General features: G+C 47.1%; 1 protein-coding gene across 4 annotated transcripts in view; it reads right to left on the bottom strand.

The window, feature by feature from the left end:
- Positions 1-26,978, bottom strand: part of NEDD4L (NEDD4 like E3 ubiquitin protein ligase) — a 249,610-nt gene extending 222,632 nt beyond the window's left edge. For 2 of the 4 annotated variants that reach the window (XM_053408612.1, XM_053408614.1), the window contains exon 1: positions 26,463-26,977. In XM_053408612.1, coding sequence (XP_053264587.1) covers positions 26,463-26,510 — 48 coding nt within the window. In that variant the 5' untranslated portion in view covers positions 26,511-26,977. Of the gene's footprint in view, positions 1-26,462 lie in introns of all 4 variants that reach the window. The other 2 variants (XM_053408611.1, XM_053408613.1) reach the window with 2 other exon arrangements.
- Between the last annotated feature and the right edge of the window lie 345 nt (positions 26,979-27,323).

The following is a 27,323-nucleotide window of genomic DNA, read 5'->3' as shown; positions in this document are numbered from 1 at the left end:
TTTCTGAGCTCTGGGCACAGTACTGCACCTAAGATTTCAGATTAAAACTGCAGAGTGAAAGGAATGGAAAACCTTTTTCTGCCTCCCCACTTCCAGATGATTGGAAGAAGACTGGAGAAGAGACCCTCTTAAGAATATTAGAGGGGTGCCTGATAGATACGCCACAACTGCTGCTCGAATTTTACTAGCTAAAAAATGGGAAACGCAATAACTACCTACAGTGGAAGAATGGCAGGTGAAGATGATGGAGTTTTCGGAGCTAGCCGACCTAACCTGAAGAGTCCGCGACCAGAAGGAGAAGTATCAGGAAGAATGGTCAAAATTTAATGATTATTTAGTTAAATATGTTAAGTTAAACTAATTGGAAACAGCTTGCAGGTACTTGATTAGCCTGGGATTCTATATAAGTTAAGTGATGAATTAACATGTTTAATTTCAAAATGAAAAGATTTAAGGATGTTAATGTTCAAGTTAAATTTATAAGAACTTTGATTTGGAAAACTGTTAAAAGGATATTGATTGAAATTCAACCAAGGGGAAGCGAGGAAGTCACTTAACAATGTTACTAAGTGTAATTCTAATAAGGTTATGATTTATGTTTGTTTATTTGTTTGTTTATAATTTTGTGAAAATCAATAAAAAAATTGGGGGGGAGAGAATATTAGGGGGGTGGGCAGGGGAAGGACTGGACCACGTGGAAAATGAACATACAGTAGTATTTTAGCTGCAGTTCATTCATTTTCAGCTTTGTATTCTGATTATAAAAAAGCACACCTAGACATTCCGTTGTTGCGCCCATAACCTACGTTTCAGGTGCCCTTCAGCTCCTAGCTTTTGTATCTTGGTTTCTAACACCGCAAGTGGCCAACAGCCAGGTGCAAAATGTGCCTGGCGCCTGGCTAATTTCAAACACTGCTTCCTATGTTCCTACTTCTGAGTGTTAGACTAGGACCTGGGAGACCAGGGTCCAAATCCCAACTCAACCATGAAGCCAGGCGCATAAACACTCAACAGGTGATTGTTGTATCTGTTTTCACAATGCCAGAGGGAAGATATTTTCACACCCGAGACCTATGCAGACTTAACTATGGTTTGCTTATTTTATTAAACCACGGTGAAACATATCCAAATACACAAACCACAGCCAAAGGCTTGGCCCCAAGCTGGAATGTAAACCTATAATTACAGAAGCAGCAACCAAAACATGATTAAGGCTGTTTGCCCACCTCTCCAGTCTCTGTTGGCAAGAAGACAAGGAGGCCTTGTTGACATTTCCCCACACCTTCTGAGAAGCGGAGCTTAACAAAAGAATGGTTTCACTTCTTGAGCTACCAGTTTTAAGGCGACAAACCGAGGTTAGTGCTAAACACGGTTAAGTGGTTTGTCTGCAAAGAGCTGCAAGTTAAGTGCCATGGCTTAGTTGCAAACTGTCGCAGTTTCAATTGCCTGAAAACCTTGGGGAGATGTGTCTAGTCAGGATACAATACAGAGCTTGAAGGACCAATGGCCTGACTCTGATTCAGACAGCTTCCTATGTTACAGCAGCAGACTCAAGTTGGTGCCCTCTGAATGTTTTGAACTACAACTCCCATCAATCCTGATAATTGGCCTTGCTGGCTGGAGCTGATGGAAACTGGGAGCTTGAAAGGCACAGTCGTACCTCAGGATGAATACGCTTCAGGTTAAGCATTTTCGGGTTGCACTCCGCGGCGACCCGGAAGTAACAGAACGCGTTACTTTCGGGTTTTGCCGCTCACGCATGCAGAGACGCTCAAAATGACATCACGCACATGCGTGGATGCAGTGAAACGCGACCCGCGCAGTCACGTATTACGTTCGCTTCAGGATGCGAACGGGGCTCCGGAACGGATCCTGTTTGCATCAGAGGTACCTCTGTACCAGGCTTGGCGAAGCTGCTCCAGAGCAAGGCCAGGAATATACATACAGGAGAGGCTATGTTAAAATATGCTTTAGCAAAATTCCTGACATGATCAGCCATTCTGTACAGTGACTGTACAGAACCTTGAAACTGAATGAGGGAAAGAGAGGTTGTTATTTTTTTAAGGTCAATTAACACCCCCTGCAAGAGTCAGGTTTCCACAGCAACACTTCACACCTACATTCAGAGTTTGATTACAATTGTTAATGAAACGCTAGTCTTAATCAAAATGCCCCTTTTTAGCATTGTTAGCTTTGCTTTGGGGACCCCTCGGTCTCCGTTTCTCAACACCGCAACACCAATAAAGGAAATGTTAAAAGTGGTCAGAAGGGTTGCTCAAAATAAATTGCCCTTCAAACGAGAGAGAGAGAGAGAGAGAGAGAGAGAGAGAGAGAGAGAGAGAGAGGGAGAGGAGAGTCACTACTGCTCTGCTGGAAGATCTGATTTTGTATTAAACTCTAGTATAACGCATGGTGGAAATTAACTTTCCATCTCACTATTTAAAAGGCAACTAAGAAATGAACAGAACTGACAGAGCGAGTTCTGCTGGAAAAATAGCAAGGACAGATAAAAGGGAAAGAATGGCTGGAGAAGACACACCCAGGAGAGTCAAAGTTCTCAAGGTAGAAGCAGCCTAGGAAGTGGCTGGGGGGAAATGCATGCTGCTTACTGGGGTGGTTCACATGTAACACTAAACCAAGGTTAGTGTTATGTGAGAATCCCGCCTGGCACTTTAACTATGGTTTGTTTAGTACCAAAATATGGTGAGCAAAAGGCAGAGTTTGCCAGAGTGGTTAATGAATCCACACAAGTGTCAGGTGTGCGTGCAGAAGCCAGGCCCTGTGACCAGTAGGACTTTGCAGGACTGGGGCCTTCCTAAGTTTCTTCTGAAGAGGCAAGGTGCGGCCACACAGGTGAGGCCAGTTGGTAACTCACAGCACCTGGTAGCAGGAACCGGGAAGGGATATAAGGTCAGCATTTCCCTTCGGCTCTTTGCCACAGCAACACGTTCCCTGCCTTGCTGCGTTTGACTCCTTGACTCCTTGCTTCTTGATCCTTGGACCCTTGACTTCGTGACTCCTTGCTTCCTGACCCTTGGACCCTTGGCTTCTTGACTCCTGGCCCCCCATTCCTGCTCCCACCCCACCATCTTGCCCCCGGTCCTGACGTCCCCTGCCGGGACTTCGATCGCCCGTGAACCGGAACATGACAACAGGTCAGTGAAATGGCATATAACTGAAAAAGCCCACAAACACCTCGCCCTGCCCTTTTATTAATGTTTCAGTGACATCTTTATGACGTTTCCGGGTCACTTCTGGGTTCAGCGTATACACTGCCGCACAAATATTGTCTGCGCATAAACGGGGGGCTGCCTGTAATTAGCATCACTTCTATGCAGCACTGGCCCCCCCATCTCCCTGTTCCTAACCTTTACATATTATCCATGACAGTCTGCAGAGAGATTCTAACAGTGTACTGTTGAAGATGGTTAGAATTCCCCCCACTCAACCAGAGTCCTATTCTGATGTTCTTACAGGAGAGCTCTGTCCCATTTGTCCACTTCAACTTCCCATGCATTCCCACTCATAAATACCTTCGCAAGCTGACAGGCATGGTGCCCACATCCCCTACCTAGTTTCAGGCCTCGTGCATTCTTTTCAATACCTGATAAGGATTCTGCTATTTAGGACAACGCCCTTTTCAGTACCTGATCTCAGTGATGCAGGATAGGAAATCTTCCAGCGCTTTATTTTTCCACGGAAAGCTCTACATTTCATACATTCATTAGCAAGCAATTAATGGATGCCGTCTGCAAATGCATTATTAGGCAAGCCTGACAAGTTTTCAACTTTTTCCGCTCTCTTTTGCTAAATTTCAAGTGAAATAAACATGCTAATTCAGATCTCACTAAGGCACCAGACAGTTTTTCATTGCAAAATGAAGTTTTCCAAATGCAAAGTAGCCAATTTTGCATAAGAAATTCCCCCACAAACTCAACGTCACTGCCTCACACAACACACACCAGCTGGGGAGAAGAAATATCCCGCTTGCTTCAAGTTCTTGTACAACTAAAGGTAAAGGTAAAGGTACCCCTGCCCGTACGGGCCAGTCGTGACCGACTCTAGGGTTGCGCACTCATCTCGCTCTAGAGGCCGGGGACCAGCGCTGTCCAAAGACACTTCTGGGTCACGTGGCCAGCGTGACGAAGCTGCACTGGCGAGCCAGCACCAGCGCCGCACACGGAAACGCTGTTTACCTTCCCGCTAGGTAAGCGGTCCCTATTTATCTACTTGCACTTAGGGGTGCTTTCGAACTGCTAGGTGGGCAGGAGCTGGGACCGAACGGCAGGAGCTCACCCCGCCGCGGGGATTCGAACCGCCGACCTTATGATCAGCAAGTCCTAGGCACTGAGGCTTTACCCACAGCACCACCTGCGTCAACTATCAGCTTGCTATTATTTTAGCACAGGATTTTGGTTTTTGCATAATAGCTAAACTTCAGATTACAGATTAGTTTTTAAATTACAGATTACAAGGACACTGTGTCACTCAGCAGAGTGCCACATACATGAGACATAACTGCAGAAAGAGATTGCAGAAAGAGATTCTGGTCTTTTTCATTTTACAAGCATATGGGTTATATAGGACAAAGCTAAACACAGCTAATTTGAGAGAGCAACCCTCTACTGAAATCCAAGTGGCCATTAAGTGAGCATCAGCCAATAAGCTGTTCAGCTTCTCAACTGCCATATAAATTAAATGCTGAGAGAAGAGGTCACTGAAGTTAAGTTTGCAAAAAAATAAATAAAAGAGCAGCGAAGACACTGCCTGGCACTAGGCAAACCGAGACAAGCTCTGAACTGCTGGGCTGCCCTCAATATCTGGCTACCCTTGGCAACAGCCAATTCTGTCCCCAGGGAACAGAAATATGTGCTCTCAGGAGTAGGCTAGTTTTACTAAAAAGTCTCCAAGAAAAGAGGAGGAAGAGAAACCGCACACAGAGAGAAAAGCAAAAACAAAAGGAGATAAGACACGAGTGAAAAATGGATTCCAGTTTCGCATAGGAGACGTGCAATGCTTTCCCTTTAAAGTTCTCCAGTTGCAGAATATTAATACAGTGGTACCTCGGGTTACATATGCTTCAGGTTACATACGCTTCAGGTTACAGACTCCACTAACCCAGAATCATAGAATCATAGAGTTGGAAGAGACCACAAGGGCCACCAAGTCCAACCCCCTGCCAAGCAGGAAACACCATCAGAGCACTCCTGACATATGGTTGTCAAGCCTCTGCTTAAAGACCTCCAAAGAAGGAGACTCCACCACACTCCTTGGCAGCAAATTCCACTGTCGAACAGCTCTTACTGTCAGGAAGTTCTTCCTAATGTTTAGGTGGAATCTTCTTTCCTGCAGTTTGGATCCATTGCTCCGTGTCCGCTTCTCTGGAGCAGCAGAAAACAACCTTTCTCCCTCCTCTATGTGACATCCTTTTATATATTTGAACATGGCTATCATATCACCCCTTAACCTCCTCTTCTCCAGGCTAAACATGCCCAGCTCCCTTAGCCGTTCCTCATAAGGCATCATTTCCAGACCTTTGACCATTTTGGTTGCCCTCCTCTGGACACGTTCCAGTTTCTCAGTGTCCTTCTTGAACTGTGGTGCCCAGAACTGGACACAGTACTCCAGGTGAGGTCTGACCAGAGCAGAATACAGTGGCACTATTACTTCCCTTGATCTAGATGCTATACTCCTATTGATGCAGCCCAGAATTGCATTGGCTTTTTTAGCTGCCGCGTCACACTGTTGGCTCATGTCAAGTTTGTGGTCGACCAAGACTCCTAGATCCTTTTCACATGTACTGCTCTCAAGCAGTATTTGTGCCTCTCATTTTTTTTGCCCAAGTGCAATACTTTACATTTCTCCCTGTTAAAATTCATCTTGTTTGTTTTGGCCCAGTTCTCCAATCTGTCAAGGTCGTTTTGAAGTGTGATCCTGTCCTCTGGGGTGTTAGCCACCCCTCCCAGTTTGGTGTCATCTGCAAATTTGATCAGGATGCCCTTGAGTCCATCATTCAAGTCGTTGATAAAGATGTTGAATAAGACCGGGCCCAAGACAGAACCCTGTGGCACCCCACTAGTCACTCTTCTCCAAGTTAAGAACTTTGCTTCAGGATGAGAACAGAAATCATGCTCCAGCGGCGCAGCAGCAGCAGGAGGCCCCATTAGCTAAAGTGGTGCTTCAGGTTAAGAACAGTTTCAGGTTAAGTACGGACCTCCGGAACAAATTAAGTACTCAACCCGAGGTACCACTGTACAGTTTAAGATGAAGCTGGCTATTATTATTTTTAAGTCACTCATCTCAGCTTCCAAAGTTTCAAAATATTTACAAATTGAAGGGGGGGGATGTAGTATATTGTTTGCTTTTTCCTATCAAGATCCCACCCAACTCAGATCCTGGAGAGACCTCTTTGAAGAGGGCCCACAGAACTCCAGACACAGATCCACATCTCAGGGATGGTTAATCTGGGCACCTCAAGAGCTGCATCCGCTCCCTTTTGAGTTCATTCATCTCCAGCTCCTTTGTCCTTCCTGGCTCAGCTCCATCTCCAGCATCTATGCCAAGGGCTGGTCACAGACGCCATAACTCCTCTTGGCTATAAACCAAGAGACACCCCTTCCTCATGAATGAGCATTGCCTGAAGACCACCATGAGAAGGAAGCAGCGAGTTGGCAAGTGTTCCCCTACCCCAGCGCCAAATCCCACGGCTGCTCATTCCCATTTGCCTTTGGGGCTGGCAACTGGAGAAGAGGAGACCAGGGCTGACGTCAGGTGCCTCCCAATGGCTCCCTCACCAGGACAAGTGTCCCCCTGTTGGCTTATCAAGTGGTGGTCTACACTGGGCGGCCGCCATTTTGATTTCCTACAGTGCATTGTGGGAAATTGAGATGACAGGTGCCTGGGGAGGGGGGAGCCAGGAGAAGTAGCAATGGGAAGTGCCAGCAGCTGCCTGAGAATACTGCTTGATGACGCCAGACCTGGTCAGAGGGCATTGCCCAGCAAGCCAGATATGGCCAAGAAATTGCCAGCTAGAACCATGATGGTATTTGAGAACTTTCTGCATCTATCCTAGATCAACAACTGCTACAACCTGCTACTGTGCAGACATAACACTTCTCCACCTCCAGAGTACGACGTCCGAATACCACATTTGGTTGCTGGCACTGTAAGAAACTCTGCCATCTCAGGAACTTGGAAGTCGCTTTGTTTTGAGCGAGACCAGTTCTGTCAACGCTGACTGACAGGAGCTCTCCAGAGTTTCAGTCAGGGAATCTTTCCCCGGCCTAACTGGAAATGCCAGAGAGGGAACCTGCATGCTAAAGAGATACTCTACCACTGAGCGATGGGCTGCCCTTGTGGTCGTCGCTCCTCTACCCACAAATCCTTTCGCACATACAATAGTTGATGCACTACGGGGAAGTTCGGAATGACAATCACAATAAGCAGAAATATGCATGAGGCTTTTGTCCACACACATAACCACTTCCCTTCTCCCTTTCTAGCACACAGCAATTAAACTCAGAAGTCTTCAATTTGTGCAGGCTGAGGAACTATGATTTCCGCAGTGGGGGAAAAGCTAGGATCTTAAACCGCAAGTTGAACTTAGCTTCAGATCCTGGCTTGTTCTGAACTTGGTAGCCACACCTTCCCAAGACAGACAAATCAGAAACGACACTTTACTCGGGACTTACTAGCTTAACTGCAGTGTGCTGCAAAGGGAGGAGAGAAGAGGGGAAAAGCTTGTGCACATCCGAGCTTTTTAAGACAAGATATGATCACCAGAGCCAAGCATCTATCACGAAGAACCTATCCATTTGTTATCCATCACTGTTAAGGGCTACTGATAATGAGCGATATTCAACCAGCTTCTTCCTTTAACACAATGACTATAAGGTTGCAGAATGCTCTCCCTCTTCCCAATGCTCCCCCCTTAAATCTGTTCTGGGTATTCCCCAAACCTCCAGAGCAGATTTGGGGAGGGCATGGGAAAGCCAAAAGGAGGAAGTTCCAGTGAGCAAGCAGAAATCCTTACGCTAACAGAATGAGTTCATTGGACACTGCCCAATATACTTAAAGCCATTGAAACCATTGAAACACTTAGTATTGTTACACGCCCTTTCCGATCATTAATAAGAAAGTCTCTTGGCATTTCTATCAGCTCTGCAATCTGCCCTGAGCGTTTTAGGAGCACATAAGACGCAGTGTTCAACCGCAAAAAGCGGTTAAGTCGCTTTCCTGCCAACTCCCGTAGGGTTTCACACCACACATTCACTCCAAATAACAAATAACTCCCAATTTATTGCAGTCACTCTAGCATGTGAACACTTCTATTTGCACTCATTTAACTTTCTTCATATATAAACTCTTGACTAAAATATATAAATGTATAATCTATCTGTGTGTCTGGGTTACCTATGTAGTCCAAAAGCACCATGCACACTGACATTGTGCCTAGACACACACACACACACACACACACACACAGAGAGAGAGAGAGAGAGAGACTGATCAGCTGCTGCTAAAGAATACACACATAAAATAGGCAGAGTGTCCTGGGCTCACTGCTGGACAAAGAACTCAAACTACCAGTTCGATTTCTGCCCAAGACTTTAACGCTTAAACCAGACAGCGTTTGTGATGGCCACATTTTTAACAATAGTGATAATAAAACAACTCCCACCCATCCCCTCCAGTGTTCAAAATTCCCCGGTCGCCAGTGGTTTTTTGCGACTGCCGACTGTTCACTTGTGACCAAGTGGAGAGGTTTTGTCGCCAGGTTTGGTGACTGACATCTCCACCATGTGGCTAGCTGGCACACAGCACCTTTGCTGCCGCATGCCAAAAAGGTTTAAGGTGCCATTTGGAGACTAGCTTACGGTATATATCTGAGTTTCTAACGCTGATCCACTCAATTGTGGGGTGAAAATGACTGAAGTTGGTTCTAAAAGGGTAAAGGGACCCCTGACCATTAGGTCCAGTCGTGACCGACTCTGGGGTTGTGGAGCTCATCTCGCTTTATTGGCCGAGGGAGCCGGCGTACAGCTTCCGGGTCATGTGGCCAGCATGACTAAGCCGCTTCTGGCAAACCAGAGCAGTGCACGGAAACGCTGTTTACCTTCCCGCTGGAGCAGTACCTATTTATCTACTTGTACTTTGACGTGCTTTTGAACTGCTAGGTTGGCAGGAGCAGGGACCGAGCAACGGGAGCTCACCCCGTCGCAGGGATTCGAACCGCCGACCTGATCGGCAAGTCCTAGGCTCTGTGGTTTAACCCACAGCACCACCCGCATCCCTTACGAAGTTGGTTCTAGGGCTAAACAAAAATCCTTGGACTGAGCACTCTGCTCCATGCACAGGATATGATTTGCCACCTGGGTCTGATAGCTTGGCCTCTTTTACGAATGTGATGAAAAAGACCTTGGTTCTGAGATCCTGCAGAGACTGTTAGTCACTGCTGATCATTGGCCTTCAACAGATGGACTAGGGCTCACTTCTGGGTCGCAGCCTGACTTAAAGTGAGTCACAACAAACAATGCTGGGCCAGATGGATAAATAGCCTGACCTGGAATAAACAAACTTCCTCTGTTCTTGGCATGATAGCACCGTCCCCTTTTCTTCTTTCTACTTATGGTACATCAGAGGCTTAAAACCACAACAGAGTTGGTTCTATTATATGCAGAGCATCCTGTTTTCAGGGTAAGAACTCAAACTAGATCCAGGAACAGCCAACCTTCGGTTCATGGGGAAGACTGGATCACAAGCAACTTTCCTCCTTCCCAAGTGGCCCTACCAAGATAGAATGGGGGGGTCTTATTTGATCCTAGGTTCACTTAACACAGAGATAAACTGTCTGCATTCAGACATGATGCTAATAAGTACTATGGGAATGCCTGTTGTCTTTGTCAGGCATTCCCATAGTACTTATTAGGATCATGTCTGGATGCAGACAGTTTATCTCTGTGTTAAGTGAAGCTAGGATCAAATAACGCCCCCATTAGTTAAAGCCATGGTTTCCCCAGTAGTGATGTATGGAAGTGAGAGCTGGACCATAAAGAAGGCTGATTGCCAAAGAATTGATGCTTTTGAATTATGGTGCTGGAGGACACTCTTGAGAGTCCCATGGGCTGCAAGAAGATCAAACCTCTCCATTCTGAAGGAAATCAGCCCTGAGTGCTCACTGGAAGGACAGATCCTGAAGCTGAGGCTCCAATACTTTGGCCACCTCATGAGAAGAGAAGACTCCCTGGAAAAGACCCTGATGTTGGGAAAGATGGAGGGCACAAGGAGAAGGGGACGACAGAGGACAAGATGGTTGGACAGTGTTCTCGAAGCTACCAGCATGAGTTTAACCAAACTGTGGGAGGCAGTGGAAGACGAGTGCCTGGCGTGCTCTGGTCCACGGGGTCACGAAGAGTCGGACACGACTAAACAACAACAACAACAACTATGGGAATTGAGCATGGATAAGTTTTCTGCTTATGTAATCCTCCTTTCTGCCTGGCACGGCTACAATGTGGACTTCAGAACCCTTTGCTTCTACTTCTAACTATTTTCTACATTTACTAGCACTGCCCAAATCAAGAATAATGGTTACCACTAGCTATCGTTTAGGAAAACGAGCCAGGAATGCCCACAATATTTTGTAGTTGGCTTGTTTTCCTAAACCTGGAATGAAGAATATAGGAAGCTGTGCTATACGGAATCAGACCATACAGTCCATCTAGTTCAGTATTGTCTACACCAGGGTTTCCCAAACGTGGGACCCCAGCTGTTGCTGGACTACAATTCCCATCATCCCTGACCACTGGTCAAAGGGATGATGGTAGCTGTAATCTAAAAACAGCTGGAGACACAGTTTTGGGAAACCCTGGACTACATTAACCAGCAATAGCTCTCCAGGGTTTCAGAACAGAGGCATCCCCCAGCCCTACTGTACCTGGAGATGCCAGGAACTGCACCTCCTACATGCAAAATGCAGGTGCTTTGCTACAGCCTACCAGATGTTGTAGGACTACCACACCCATCATGTGTATTCGTGTGTTGTGACTTTTAAGAATGTAACCCTGACAGCAGGCACCCCCTTATGTTCTATTATCTGCAAGCACTACTATTGATCTTTTGGCTGAAGAGCAGGATAAAAAAATCTTCAAATAAAATAATTTAGAATCCTCGACCATCTGGCATTTAGCTTGAGCAGATGGGAACTGGAGTCCGACAACAGCTGGAGAGCCAAAGGTTCGACACCCCTGCCAAAAACCCAGAGTTAACATGAACCACTATTTGCCCAAGTCTGGACACAACTTCATTCAGTTGAAAATAGAAGCAAAACGACCTAATCTCCCTTTGCCTCTATTGGAGAGGAGAGGGGATGGAGGAAATACAAATGTAACACTAAACCATGAAAAAAAATGTAGGGCCTTTGTGGTTTTGGTTTTGCATGTAACACTTAACCATGGTTTAGTGTTACATGCAAAACCAAAACCACTAAGGTCCTGCATCTTTTTCATGTACATTTACTTTGTACTGCTCTCGTGTACATTCTGGAAAGACCACATCCAAAACCTGCCTCCTGAAGCCAGAAAGCACATTCATTCCTCACGTGTCCAAAGTCAATGACCCTCCTACTATCTGAGCACAAAAGCTCCATGCACAGGAAGTTCTTGCTGCTGGGTAATTATTAGAATGCCTTATGAATCATTAGATGGTAGAGACTGCCCTGCTGCCTTTGTGCTATCTAGACAAAACAGTGACCATACAGAAATTAAGGCAGGACCTGAAAAGGGCTGATTTTACAAATTCAGGCCATAACTTAGAGACATTAGGAATAAGTGTAATTGTTACAGAGTAGACCCAGATTAGAAGCTAACCAAGATTTTACTGTACACTGCACACATGTGGCTGGCAAGAAGCAAAAAGCTGATTACTCATTAAAAGCTGCCTTTGTAAAAACGCAGAATTGCTGTACTTCGGAGACAACTACAAAGTAGTAATTTTGTTATTATGTCTCAGCAAGTGAATAAACACTATTATACATAATCACTTGCATCCCTTGACACTTACAATTTTGCCATTTCCTTATTAAGCACATGTGACCAAAACGGATACGCTCCCTCTCTCCCAAGAGGAGAATCTTGATTGTCGACTGAAAACTCAATCGGTTTATTATTTCCAAGCAAAAGTTAATGTAAAAGCTAGGGGATGGGGAAACTTCATCCAACCATACAGGCAACAGCAGTTCTATAAACAACCTCCACCCTGCAAAGCCAAGTGGGCATGGAAAACAGAGTTCAGACCTTAAACTGTAACATTTAGGATTCCCCTAAACAGAGGACTCAGCTCCATTAGCCAAAAAACAGCATTTTGAATGTGTTATAAACATACAACAACAAATGGTGCTGGAGAGCAAAAAAAAAGGGGGGGAGGGAATGTGTGATTTTTTCTTTTGTTAAAATGATTTACTTTCTGACTTATTTATAGCAGTTTTTTCCCTGTGTGTAGATCTAACCAGTCACTGACATGAAATTTATTATGGTCAGAGACCAGCTTGAGAAACACAAATGGAACTACAATCCCAATAGCAAAACAATATACAACAATGGATTTTAAGTTTGAAAGTGTGATAGGCATATAAACACATAAAAACTAGAGACAAACTACCTTAGAGAAATGACCCAGAGTCGCCCGTGGATCCGAGTTTGGGAATTTTCTTAACAAACTAGATTGAATCGGGGGATGGTCTGTGCCTACAGATCTGTGCGCAGAATCTGCCGACAATCCGGGTCGTGTTGTGGTCTTTGCCTAACAGGAGAAGACCGAATTTTTGCTTTACCGGGAGGTCAGCAAGCCTCACCAGCAGGGGGTCAATGGTTTCTCTAGTGCCTCATCGTAAAAGCGGCATCTAAAAAATATGTGTTCAGGGCTTCCTATATCCCCCAATGGACAGGCGCAAATTCTCTGGTCATATGGGACTTTTTTAAAGGATCCTTCCAAGACCGGTGAGGGCAAAGCTGGGCATCTGGCAAATGTAAAAGCCCTTCTACCCAGTCACTATTTCCTTCATATCTTTTGCACTCTGAGAGTGGCAATGGGGGTGGGGTATGGAAAAGGCAAGCAGTGTCTCTCCAGGATAGCTTGCTGATTGCAAGCATAATCCCGAAATTTGGTTTCAAAATCCCGGCCCCCCCATGGACCACTTGAAAACTGCTAAGGGTCTTATCATAGAATCATAGACTTGGCAGACTACGTATTGATTTCTCTGCCTACTGCACCAACTATAAAGCACTGTGCTAGATGCTGCATGTTTTTTTAAAAACTGAACCAAAATTAAATGTCTTACTTCTAGCGTGCCATTAATTTCCCCGCTCATTCTCTCTACTTCTTTCAGTTACACCTCCATCCCCAGTTGCTTCTCGTTTCTTACCTGCTCATAGAGGGCTCAAGTCCTTCTGGCTGCAGAGGTCAGCTTTGTCAGCTGGTTCCCCAAAGCAAACATGTTGGCGAAGCAGCACCTAGTAGAACTGAACCCAAATCCCGTTCACCTGCTGACATCACCCAGAGACAGGTGGGAGTGGTTTGGGGGAAATGGCCTTGCATGCTATGTTGAACCCCCAGACAAGCCAAGATTGGCCCGCGGGCTGAAGGTTGCCCATCCCTGCCCAGTGTTAGAAACTCAGATATATAAGCACTTTAAATCTAGGTAATGGCCACCACAACAGAATGTCTGTTCCCCATGGGGTTGGACTAGATGACACTTGTGGTCCCTTCCATTGCTGCTACACTTCTACGATTCTATGATCTCAACTACATTGCTTGACTGTGGCTTCCTTTTACAACAATTCACTTGTCCCATTATGCAAGGTGAAACACACACAGTGGAAATGGAATTAACTATGGACTAAGGCAGAGGTTTTTAAACTGTGGTCGCCAACCTACCACCCAGAAATCTCCATGTAGTAGCAATTGGACCTGCAGCAGTAGCAAAACGCGCCTGGCGCCTGGCTAATTTCTAACACTGTGATCCTGCCGTATTTTTTTTTTATGGCTGTGGTAGGCAGGAGGTTCTGGCATGAACCCCCTTGCGCACTTCATGGAGAATATATGCATCCCATCCACTCTTGACTGCTGACAAACCTGTGCTGGCCATAGATGTTCCCATGAAGAGCTAGGGAAATGGCTGCAATCTACAGGTATTCAGGCTTCTCCCACAGAGAAACAAGAGTCAGATAGTGGAGCTACAACCAGCCTGCAGGCCAAGCCTGTTCTTGCTATTGATGTGGCAAAAGAACCACAATGTATAGGACTTCTGTAGAATTCAGTTATGATCCTAGGCACCAGCATCAGGGCATTGCACATGCCAGGTACCTGAGGTTGCATCACAAAGCAGTTCAGAGATCATGTGGTACTATATACTGGTTTATTTCCTCATAGTCAGATCCCATCTTTCCTTCCAGCAGGTGCTCAGTGTGACTATACAAACAGTCATAATAAGCAATGAGGTATCATTGCAACACATCAAATAAAACACAACGGCAACAAATCTGGATGCAACATAACCAAACAGAACATCAAACGAGAGTGGCAGTGGAAGTATTAGTTACATCCAAAAGGCCTGGACAGACAGAAAGGGCTTTACCATACAGCTAAATATGGCCAATGTGATAGACAACCAAGCATCATTCATACCGGAGTTCCATAAACCAGGAGGCTACCACCAAGAATGCCCTGCTCATGTTGCTGCCCTGATAACAGCAGCTAATGCTTGGACAAGCAGGGTATGCACTGCTGATCGTAGTAGTTAGGTGGGGCAATTGTGAAGAAGGCACACCTTCAGGTACGTGGGTTCCTATTTGCTCAACTCTTGGTACCCAATAACCTTGAACCAGGCCCAGTTACTAACAGGCAGCCACTGTAGAGATTAGATTAGATTAGATTAGCCATATGGAATCCCCGTTCACCATTGCAGACAGTAACCAGGCAACGGCATTCTGCACCAGCTGTAGCTTCTGAATAGTCTTCAATGGCAGCTCCATGTAGAGCATGATGCAGTAGTCTATCCAGGAGGTTATCAGCACATGGGTAAGCTGAGGACGAGGTGTCCCAGTCCAGGAATGACCACAGGTCGTGAACCAGCTGGAGTTGGGCATAGACACAAATATCAACCTTTCTTTACTCAAGGCGCAAGAATAGGCAGCAACTGATGCAAAAGGTCGTTATCCTGGTGCAACGCCTGTCCTCCTGGCAATGTTATGCTAGCAAGTCGCAACACCCAGACGGTTGCACTAGTCAGAGCGACTCAAGAGAAGGCATCAGCTTCACTGCTGGTGAAGGAAGCCACACCATGAGAAGCTATGAACAAGTTAAAAATTAAGAGCGCGAAAAGGCAGCAGCATTTGCTGTCGCAGGTTGGGCTTCCCATGTTGTCCCATCCACCCTACGTCCTGCGGTAAAGTGAACTTGCAGGGCTGCAATAAAAATTAGCTTCAATCATAACAGAGCAGTTGTTAGCGTTCACTTCCTCTTGCAAAAATAAAATAAAAGTGACCTCACTTTCCCTTGCCTCTAAGGCCATATCTGGCAAGCACAGCCAATGTTGGGATAACATAGCCAAGAAAAATAGCTGTGCTCTCTCGTTTCTTTCTCTCTCCTTCCCACCACCCCTCCTTTTTTTAAAAGAGCTACTATAATAATAATCATAATAATTTATTATTTATACCCCGCCCATCTGGCTGGGTTTCCCCAGCCACTCTGGGCGGCTTCCAACAAAACACTAAAAACAATACGGTGTCAGACATTAAAAACTCCCCTAAACAAGGCCGCCTTCAGTTGTCTTTTAAAAGTCAGATAGTTGTTTATTCCTTTGACATCTGATGGGAGGGTGTTTCTCAGGGCGGGTGCCACTACCGAGAAGGCCCTCTGCCTGGTTCCCTGTAACCTCACGTCTTGCAGTGAGGGAACCACCAGAAGGCCCTCGGCGCTGGACCTCAGTGTCCGGCTGAATGATGGGGGTGGAGGCGCTCCTTCAGATATACAGGACCGAGGCCGTTTAGGTCTCAAAAGGTCAGCACCAACACTTTGAATTGTGCTTGGAAACGTACTGGGAGCCAATGAAGATCTTTCAGGACCAGTGTTATATGGTCTCAGCAGTCTAGCTGCCGCATTCTGCAGTTTTTAGGGATGCCAACCTAGCAGTTCGAAAGCATGCCAGTGCAAGCAGATACATAGGTACCACTCCAGCGGGAAGGTAAACAGTGTTTCCGTGCGCTGCTCTGGTTTCGGTGTTCCATTGTGTCAGAAGTGGCTTAGTCATGCTAGCCACATGATCTGGAAAAACTGTCTGTGGACAAACACCGGCTCCCTCAGCCTGTAAAGTGAGATGAGCACCGTAACCCCAGAGTTGTCTGCAACTGGACTTAACTGTCAGGGGTCCTTTACCTTTAACTATCATTTTGGAGAGAGAAATGTTAACCCAGACCTCCATGGGCTGCAGGGCAAGAAAGCAGCACCAGAAATGTTCCTCTGCATGTTACTGCTGATCTCACTGTGGAGGGCACCGCAAACAAAAGAGAGGCCACAGCAGAATGGAGCCATTTTTGAAAGCTGATTTGTTCCAGGTGAGGTTTTTATCCATCTAGCCCTGGGTTAATTCTTTCAACGAGCACCATCCATTTAAAGCACATCCAACACACGACTTCCCCCAATGTTTCCTGGGAGTTGTAGTTCCCCCCGAACAGAGATAAATTTCCCAGCACTCTTAACAGACCACAGTGCCCAGGATTCTTTGGGGGAAGTCATGTGTGTTGGAAGCACTTTACAGTCATACCTCGGGTTACAGACACTTCAGGTTGTGCGTTTTTGGGTTGCGCACCATGCCGAACCCAGAAATACCGGAACAGGTTACTTCCGGGTTTTGGTGCTCGTGCATGCGCAGAAGCACTAAATCGTGCTTTGCGCATGCACAGTAGCACTAAATCGTGCTTTGCACATGCAGTAGCGCTGAATCACGACCCGCGTGTGTGCAGATGCGGCACTGCGGGTTGCGAACGTGCCTCCTGCACGGATCACATTCGCTACCTGAGTGTCCACTTTATTTGTATGGTGTGGATCTGCTATTGCAGTCCCAGGATTCTCGGATACAGCATTTCCACATCACCTGCTTTCCAAATCTCTGTTTGACAGCACCGCCATAGCATGGTTCCCAGAAGGCAACGAACCCCACAGTGCAGCCTCTGGAGAGCTACACAAACATCTCATCCTGTTCCTTTTAGGGGAGGACTATAACCTGAGTAGGGACGCAGGTGGCGCTGTGGGTTAAACCACAGAGCCTAGGACTTGCTGATCAGAAGGTCAGCAGTTCGAATTCCCGCGATGGGGTGAGCTCCCGTTGCTCGGTCCCAGCTCCTACCAGCCTAGCAGTTCGATAGCACGTCAAAAGTGCAAGTAGATAAATAGGTACCGCTCCGGCAGGAAGGTAAACAGTGTTTCCGTGCGCTGCTCTGGTTCGCCAGAAGCGGCTTAGTCATGCTGGCCACATGACCCGGAAGCTGTACGCTGGCTCCCTCGGCCAATAAAGTGAGATGAGCGCCGCAACCCCAGAGTCGGCCACGACTGGACCTAATGGTCAGGGGTCCCTTTACCTTTTTATAAGCTGAGTGACAGAGGATGTGTCACCTTTACTACATAGCTGGCTAACATGCTGCCTTCCAGATGTTGTAGGATTTCAACTCCCATCACGCCCTACCAATTTGACGAAGGATGATGGGATTGTAATCCAACAACATCTGGAGGACCACAAGTTCCCCTCTGTCATGCCCATCTCCTAAAAGCACTTGAGCAAACCATCACATCTTCAGCTAGAAAGAGCCCTGGCAGAACAGAAGCAAGGAATTCAATGCAGGAAAGCCTCTCTCAACCTCTTATACTTCAGAATACAATGGAAAGCTGGCTAAATGAACAGCTGGAGCAACAGCAGAAGGATTCGGCTAATTCAGAGTCAATAAATCCAAGAAGCATGCTGGTTTATCATCAGATTACAGGACACCCACTGGATTTTGCTTCAGGCAATCCAAGGTGGAATTAAGATGTTGCATGAGCAAAAACACAGGGCCGTTGCCTAAAAACCAGCCATGTGGTCCAGCTCCAAGGGCCTTCTGGCAGTTCCCTCACTGCGAGAGGCCAAGTTACAGGGAACCAGGCAGAGGGCCTTCTCGGTAGTGGCGCCCGCCCTGTGGAACGCCCTCCCATCAGATGTCAAAGCAATAAACAACTACCTGACATTCAGAAGACATCTGAAGGGAGCCCTGCTCAGGGAAGTTTTTAATATGTGACATTTTTGTGTATTTTTCATCTTTGTTGGAAGCCGCCCAGAGTGGCTGGGGAAACCCAGCCAGATGGGCGGGGTACAAATAATAAATTATGATGATGATGATGATGATGTGTCAAAAGACATTTTAGGGGCGAATACAATTTACAGCACATCTTATTACTAAGGCTGCGGAGCAGGCTGGGGCAGGACATAGGGGAAGCTGCACTAGAGTCTAGACCAGGGGTTGGCAACCTAAGGCTCATGGACCCCCGCTGCCCACTTGGGGACGCCCACCACCTGCTAAACCAACATGGAGCAGAGCGAGGACCACCTTCCACAACGCTGGCCAGCTTCCCATTGGCTGCAGGAAGGTCCTGCAGCCAATGGGAAGCTGCACACGCCTCCTCCACGCCGGAAATAGTGTCTGTGTGCACTCCAGCACACGGCAGCATTAAAAGGACCGTGAACCAGCCCAAGCCACAAAAACTTTGCCGACCCCTGGTCTAGACGTAAAGCGGGAAGGCAAAGAGATGCTGTTTTGCAAGTCGGTGCCTATTTTCTTACGACATTTTCTCCTGCCTTCAGAAGTAACCAGGATCGCACATGCAACGAACCTCTTCGCAAAACACGCACTGATAGATTTCCTCCCGTCTCCATCACAGTTCTGTGAATGCTTTCCCCCCTCTGCCTCATGCATAAAAAATATTTTGCATTTTTTAATTTTTAAAAAAATCATCTTATTCTGGGAATTATGAACTAAGCAGCCCTCTGCATTCCACCCACACAAACACACACATTGTTCAATCTGGTTAGAACAAAATGGCGCAGCTGCTGTTTGATTGCAATGAACATTCACCCCATTCACTGAAATATGCATCGTGAATGCTTCAGTCGCTGAAGTTTACCCTCTCAGGGTGCTCCATCATGCCTACTTTTCTGCTGGCGAGACAAGAGAATTTTCAGAAGATTAGCTCATAGCTATCAAGACAAGGAGCATCAGTGCTCAGTACCTATTGGTCATATTTGCACTCTGCCTTTCCTATAAGGCAGGGGTAGCCAACCTGTGGCCCTTCAGATCTTGCTGGACTACAGCTCCCATGATCCTCCAGCCCCCAAATGCCCCAGCCAGCATCACCAGTGGTCTGGGATGATGGGAGTTGTAGTCCAGCAACACCTGCAGAGCCATGGGTTCCTCACACCTGGTGCAAGCTGACTCGCTATAAGACAGCTTCCTATGGCCCTAGCAAGGCTGCGAAGCAGCTTGGGCTCTGAGTGACAGGCTCAAGGTTGGCCAGTGAGCTCCATGAGAGGCAGAAATCTGAGCCAAGCCAAAGCTCTGCACGCTACACCACCCAGCTCACACCATATTGTTTTATGTCATTGGAGGGAGAAGAACCCTAGCATTGTTCTCTCTTGGGAGAGTGGTTTGTTGTTTTTAAAGTACATCCATACCTTGGATTCCGAATGCCTTGCGAGTCGAACGTTTTGGCTCCCGAACGCCGCAAACCCGGACGTGAGTGTTCTGGTTTGCGAAACTTCTTTGTAACCCGAACGTCCAACGTGGGTTCCGCGGGTTCCAATCAGAAGCTACGCCTTGGTTTCTGAATGTTATGGAAGTCTAACGGACTTCCAGAACGGATTCCATTCAACTTCCGAGGTACCACTGTAATTGCCTTTTTCTTGGGCTCCATGATCACTGCAGATGGTGACAGCAGCCACGAAATTAAAAGATGCCTGCTTCTTGGGAGAAGAGCAATGACAAACATAGACAGCATCTTAAAAAGTAGAGACATCAGCTTGCCAACAAAGGTCCGTATAGTTAAAGCTATGGTTTTCCTAGTAGTTATGTATGGAAGTGAGAGCTGGACCATCAAGAAGGCCGATCGCCGAAGAATGGATACTTTTGAATTATGGTGCTGGAAGAGACTCTTGAGAGTCCCATCGACTGCAAGAAGATCAAACCTCTCCATTCTGAAGGAAATCAGCCCTGAGTGCTCACTGGAAGGACAGATCATGAAGCTGAGGCTCCAATACTTTGGCCACCTCATGAGAAGAGAAGACTCCCTGGAAAAGACCCTGATGTTGGGAAAGATGGAGGGCACAAGGAGAAGGGGACAACAGAGGATGAGATGGTTGGACAGTGTTCTTGAAGCTACCAGCATGAGTTTGACCAAACTGTGGGAGGCAGTGGAAGACAGGAGTGCCTGGTGTGCTCTGGTCCATGGGGTAACGAAGAGCCGGACACGACTAAACAACAACAACAGTTCCCACTGATTTGACTGCCAAAGGATGAGCCCTGTTCACTGCAGACAATTCTGGGGCATCTTCTCCAAGATTTCTAGAACTTGATTAACTATAGACCCCGTAGAAAACTCAAAGAGAAATTTAATCAACAACAACATTTCCTACATCTTTCAGAAGCAGTGGGCAAGCTGTCCTTCAAGAGGTTGGCCCACAGTTACTGATCTTCAAATTGTGGAAACCCAGTGAGAGCGCCAGGGTTTTCCACAACAGTTTGAAAGCCACTAATTTATTTTTATTTTTTAAGTTGACAAAGTAATGGTTATTAGCAATCACAACCAACCCACCCCCTGTAAATTATCTCCCCAGAAAAGCAGTCAACTCCACTCCCGATTTATACTCCAGACAGACTTTCTGGTTAATGTTTTTCCATTTGCAGTTTTCACCCTTGTTCCTAAAAGCGATAAATTCCCAGGAGGAAATTCTGCTGCAGAAGATTCAGAGTCTTAATTGCCTTCAAGGTGCCACAAGACTCTTGGCTGTGTCTCCCAAGGGCAGCCAACACCTCTCTTGTACTGACTTACTCCAAGCAAAGGGCTGATAAGACATGTTTCCTTTTGCACTGAGCATGAATTTGACTTCTGGCAAACATCCCTGAATATAAATACATCCTATTCTCTCACCAAAAAAAGCCCAAAAACATATTGGGGGAAGGGAGAAGCCTGCATTCCATCAGAGCAATCCCATAAATCACCTTTGGTGCAACCAATTGTCTCTGAGCTCACAATACTTTCAGCCTCTCGGTTTGAAACAGATGCACTTGGGCAGATAGATGCAGGCTCTGTTTATACCAGCAGCATTCAAACTGTGTCCTCTGGAAGCCTAGTCGCCATTCCTAAGCAAGAAGATCAGCCATGCATATGAAGGTTCTCAACAGAAATCTCTCTCTCTCTCTCTCTCACACACCCACACACACCCACCCCTGCAGTACACAATTACAAAAGACACATTCTAGGTGTGCGCTCTCAGCCTGCAGACAGCAACAGCAAAGTCCATGAGGTATGCAGCATATGCACTGACCACTGCCCTAGAATGCTATCCCATATCCTGGACTGCATAGGGATTCAGAAGATGATGTGCAAGGGACAAAATCAATGTAAACAGAGCTGCCTCAACGTAAGGGAGCCTGAAGCCACCAATTTACATAGCCAGTTATCATGGGAGACAAATCCCCGATTCAGACATCAATTTAATTCCGTTAGCATTCCATTCAGGCGTGATGCCAAAGAACGATCGCACTTCAGGTAATTTTCAGGAGATCAGTAAGTGTTTCTGACTTCTATCGGCTTAACGAAAACGAAAAGCCTCCCCACCCAAAAAAATAGGCTAATGAAAATATTAAAAAGGAGGAGGAGGAGGTTTGTTATGTGAAAGGATCTGTGTGAAAGCTCCAGTTCTGGGACTGAAAACAATACATTTTGGGGGTTGGGGAGGCAACTTTTTCCTGAGCCACGATTCTGCGCATGGATTCAGTCAATGGAACTCTGGTTCTAGTGGAAACCAAATACCGTATTTTTTGCTCTATAAGACTCACTTTTTCCCTCCTAAAAAGAAAGGGGAAATGTGTGTGCGTCTTATGGAGCGAATGCAGGCTGCGCAGCTATCACAGAAGCCAGAACAGGAAGAGGGATTGCTGCTTTCACTGTGCAGCGATCCCTCCTGCTGTTCTGGCTTCTGAGATTCAGAATATTTTTTTTCTTGTTTTCCTCCTCCAAAAACAGGGTGCGTCTTGTGGTCTGGTGCATCTTATAGAGCAAAAAACACAGTGGACCCCTCCAAGCCTCAGGTCTCCCAACCCTGGTTCTATATAGCAGCTTTTGCCAACCTGATGTACATCAGAAGTTTTGGACCACAACTCCCATCAACCTCAGCCACCACACACATACCCTCTGTACTGACTAACTCACTCCCGGCATATACGCTTCTGCAAGGCTGAAACGGGGTTAGTCGAGGCTTACTGTTTACAGCAGATGCACCGCATTACACCGGTTCTTTTGTCAAGAACCATTGATTTTGCCCAGGTTTCCTGACAGCTTCAGAATTTCAACCTCTGATGTACCCACTAATGATACAGAACCCCACAGAAACTCTGAAGGACGTACCTGAGTCTCAGTCCCTTACATAAGGATTACAGTCGCCAAAACAGAACGACTAGTTGCCATTTGGGGTCCAGATGGTTCGAAAGTCGTATTTTTTTAATATGGCTTTTCGGGTCCTGAAATTCATTCCGATTGCGCAGATAAAGTACAACAGATAGAATTCCACAGGATGTGTTGCTAGTATATGGAAAGCTGTCAAGAACCGAGGATTTCCAGGCATGGACTTCCAGACAGTGGAGACATCAGGAGCCATCCTGGAGCCCGGGCATCTTCAAAATGTTCCTAGCACCTGGCAAACTTTGAATGATGGCAACTGGTATTCAGAAGAAATACCAGCCTCTGTCTATGCATCATGGCTAGTAGCCTTATCTCCCATGAATTTGTTCAATCTTCTTTTAAAGCCATCTAAGTTGAAAACCCCAGGGAGGCAGATTTGGCTTGGGGGCTTCCAGCTGCCGACCTCCATCTAAAAAGGCACCCAGTGGCTCTAATGCCAGCAATTGTTTGGGACAGGCTTCCTCTTCAGAACCACTGAGTCTTAAACTAGACTCTGATCTTGCACAAAAGGTCCATGTACAATTTAATAGCGCGTGAACTTTTATCTGCTGTGATTTTTACTGCCTTGGCCATTATGGCTAATAATATAACACCAGGGAATTTGGATGCGGAATTGCGTTGGCATTATCTGCAGAGCAGCAACACCCAAAAGGCTCCTGCAAGATTATACGTTAGCAGAAGCAATCTTTGCCCTCCAGATTGGGCACATAAAAAGCTGATTAGATAACTTTTTTTTAAGGACCAAGGACTGAGCGCCAAGCACCAACCATTGGAATTTTATATATGCAACAAAATATGCTTGATCACGCTCAGTTTCATGTCCCTCCGCACATGAAACTGAGAAAACATTATGCCCAGCTAAATCTGCAACCACCAGACTTTAAGAACCACTATCAACCTACCTGCACTTTGAGGACACCATCGAAATCCCTAGGCACGTCTACCTGCAAAAACACTAAGAGCCAGATTGGCATAGTATTTGGAGCATCAGACTAGGACCTGGGTTCAAATCCCCATTGATTACAATGGGACACCACCCCAGTGTCTTTTCTATCCAGTATCTACATTCTTCATGGGCCTCCTCCATGAGAGGTCTTGCGGATAGCAACACAAGAACAGGCCTTTTCTGTGGTGGCTCCCCGTTTGTGGAAGGCTCTCCCCAGGGAGGTTTGGCTGGCACCGTCATTACATATCTTTAGGCACCAGGAGAAAATGTTCCTCAAGACCCTGAGCCCTATCTTGGCTGGGGAGGGCGGGGTATAAATAAAAAATTACTATTATCATTATTATTCGACTAGCTGTTTGGCTGATTAACTTTCTATGGCATTTTAAATGTATTGGGGTTGCTGGTTTGTTTTGCTTTTGTTTTATTATGTATTTTGTGTTTCCATTTTCTATTTTTATGTTGTGAGCCAGCCTGGCATCTTCTGCTACAGGGCACTATACAAATTTAATTAATAATTATAGTAATAATAATGCATTCCCATGTGTCTTCCTCACAAAAACCACCCCAACACCCAAGCAGTACCTGTTCCTACTAATTTTGTTGCCGTGTTAGTTTCACAGTTCTGAGAAGGCAAAGTTGTCACCCAACCCTCTCGCCCTACTGGATTTACGTTTCAGCAAACAAACTGCAGCTTACAAATCTCCCCCCCCATGATCCTGTGGTCCCTTCCAACCTGAGGGTGTGTAAACATACCTCCATTATCAGCTTTTTAGAATCATAGGATCGCAGAGTTCGAAGGGACCCTGAGGGTCATCTAGTCCAACCCCTGCAATGCAGGAATCTTTTGCCCAACATGGGACTTGAACCCACGACCCCTGATATTCAGAGCCTCATGCTGTAGCAAATGAGCTATCCCAGCTTGGCCTGATCATTCTTTTCTTTTCAAAATACACCCACGCTTTCCTACCGCACATCTGGAAATGCACATTGCCCGGGAGACGGAAGATGTGCAGATGTGAGCAGCTTCTGCCTTCACCTACACAGACTAGAAAGGGAGCAACGAGAAGAGGTGGGAAAAGAAGTAAGCAAAGCGAGCACAATATTGCTCCCTATTGATTGGTAAGGGGGAGGAGCAAGGAAATCAGCGCCAAGTCTTCTGCATGTACACACACACACACACAAGCACTCCTGTTTCCTTGGCTCACGATTCTTGCCTGCCATCCAGCCCCGAATTCGCTCCCTCCATGGCATGTCACTCACTGGTCTGGTGATTTACTAAGCTTGCATTGGGTCCTCACTGCCACCAAACAAAGCCCCTTTCCTAGATCTACCCCACAATATATCAATGGTGGTTTTTTGTTTTAAAGCAAAAGCTTAGACAGTACACTAATGGAAGGACAGAATCATTTATCCCTCCGTTTGCTCATCTCCCATGTGCGCATGGGCATCATCCAAATTCACACAACCATCGCAAAACACGGGTTGTGGCACATCTGGCTGGCAACACTTGCTTCGCCAACCAAAAAGCGCTCTATAAATGCCCATGTCAACAATACCTGCTGCGGAAGACTAAATGGGTCGACCGGGAAGCATTTCTGTGCAATTGCTGGTACACGCCGTTCTTCCTGGGAAAGCCCATATACTTAGTTCACATGCACACGCGCACACACACACATGTCCATCGTTTCTTTCATATGATTCATTAAGCACACCAGCTTCCTTAGAGGAAGAGAGTTCCTGGAAAAGAGGAGATTTAAACTATGAGGAACATTTCTCTCTCCTATTTGCACACGTGCTGTAGGAAGCACACAGCCTTCCAAGTCCTCGCGGCTCATCTCAAGGGAAACAATGGAAAAGATGCGGCTCCTCTCCCACCTCCCGATTCACCTACCTGTGCAGTCATAAAGAGGCCACGCTCACCTGGCTCGCCACCCGCCCCTTTCCTTCCCAGCTTTCACTCCAAAGCCCGTGGCTTTGCTAGGAAGCAGAACCTGTTATTGACAAAGGACCATCCGGCAAGCCCCGTTCTAACTTTGCATTTCGCATTTTATTTTATTTATTTATTTGCATTTTTGATTTGGGAGGGCTGGCTTCATCCAGAGTGGGGGGCGGGGAGTGCAGAGCTCGTCGGAGGGAAACCCCCACGGGACCTCCTGTCCCTCCCGCCCCCCCCCCCACTCCTGGCTTTGCATTTCCACACCGCTCCCAACCGGAGGAACTGGAGCTCAAAGACTTTCGCTCCCAGCAGCTTTGTTGGCAAGATCCCTGATCCCCCAATCAAGATGATGAGATAACAAGCTTTCGTTCAAGTCCCAATATCTCTTTGCAGAAAGGGAAACACGCATTTCTCTTTCTTTCCCTCCCCCCCCACCTCGTCTACAGTGCCCATGCAATGCTTTTTTTGCAAGGCAACCTCTGCCCATGCAATGCTCTGGTGTGTTTTTTTTTTTTGCAAGGCAACCTCAGCCACAGAAAATCCTTCGTTGCCCCCTTTCCTCTCCTGCCCCCCTACCCTGGTTTCCTCCCCCTCTTCTCCCCACCCAATTTGCAAAAAAAGAGAGAGAAAGGGCGGGGGTGGGGGGAAGGGACGACTTCCCTGTTTTGCAAACCGGAATGCAAAGCGGGCAGGGACAAAGAGTGCTGGGGAGACGCTCCAAAACATGACACGCACATCACACACACACACACACACCGGAAACACGCGTGCATCGCTCAGCCCCGCGCTCGCTCTCTCTCTCTCTCCCGGCGCCCGGCTTACCTCTTCTTCCGAAAGTCCATAGACCGGCTCCACCAACCCAGTCGCCATGGATCCGGAGGGCTGCGGAGGAGGGGGCCCCTCGGGCAGCGAGGCGAAAGCCGGCCAACGAAAGGAAAGCAGCGGCGGAGCGGGTGTCCCTGCAAGGCAAGCGATGCACCAAACACGACAAGAGGAGCAGCAGCCGCGGAGCTTTCTCTCTCCCAGCAAGAGTCAGGCGGCCAGATCCAGGTGGGGCGGGGGCTGGGGAAAGTGCGGCTTTCCTTTTCCCGGCCACCCACAAGAGAGGGAAGGAGGACGTGGGAGCGCGGGGTGCAAATATGCAGCTGTTTCTCCTCTTCCACCCGAGCTGCGGGAGTGGTGGGAGGAAGCGACGGAACCAGCGGGGACTCGAACCTGCGACCTGAAGGTTCCCCTCCTTCCTGCTTCTGCGCCCGGGCTTGGAACGGTTCTATTGCAGCCGCTGGCGAGCCGCGCGCAATCAAGAGCGGAAAAAAAAACCCTTTCCTTGAGCTCCGGAGCTAAGAGAAAGCAGGGGGCGGAGCTCCCAAGCAAGTCGCGGGGGCGGGGCGGGCAGAGAGCCCCGCCCAGGCCAATCGAAAGCGCTATCAATAATGAGAGGCGGAGCTTGGAGGAACCAGTGGGGTAGGTTGCCTCGTTTCCCACCCCCAACTACTGTACAGCTCTCTCTTTTGGATTTCTTCTGTTTTTCCCTTCTGGAGAGTTTGGGCTCGCGACGGTTCAAAGGAAGGAAAAGGTGGCAAGGGATGGAATGCAAAGCTCTGGGCTGCGGGGGAGGGGAAGGTGCGGGGTTTGCAGATCGGAAGGCGAGAGATACATTTCAAAATTTTGCACTTTTGGTAA

This window comes from Podarcis raffonei, chromosome 11, assembly GCF_027172205.1.
Source record: "Podarcis raffonei isolate rPodRaf1 chromosome 11, rPodRaf1.pri, whole genome shotgun sequence".
NCBI lineage: Eukaryota > Metazoa > Chordata > Lepidosauria > Squamata > Lacertidae > Podarcis > Podarcis raffonei.
The sequence above is the reverse complement of the archived record's forward strand: the minus strand, read 5'-3'. Positions and strand labels throughout refer to the sequence as shown.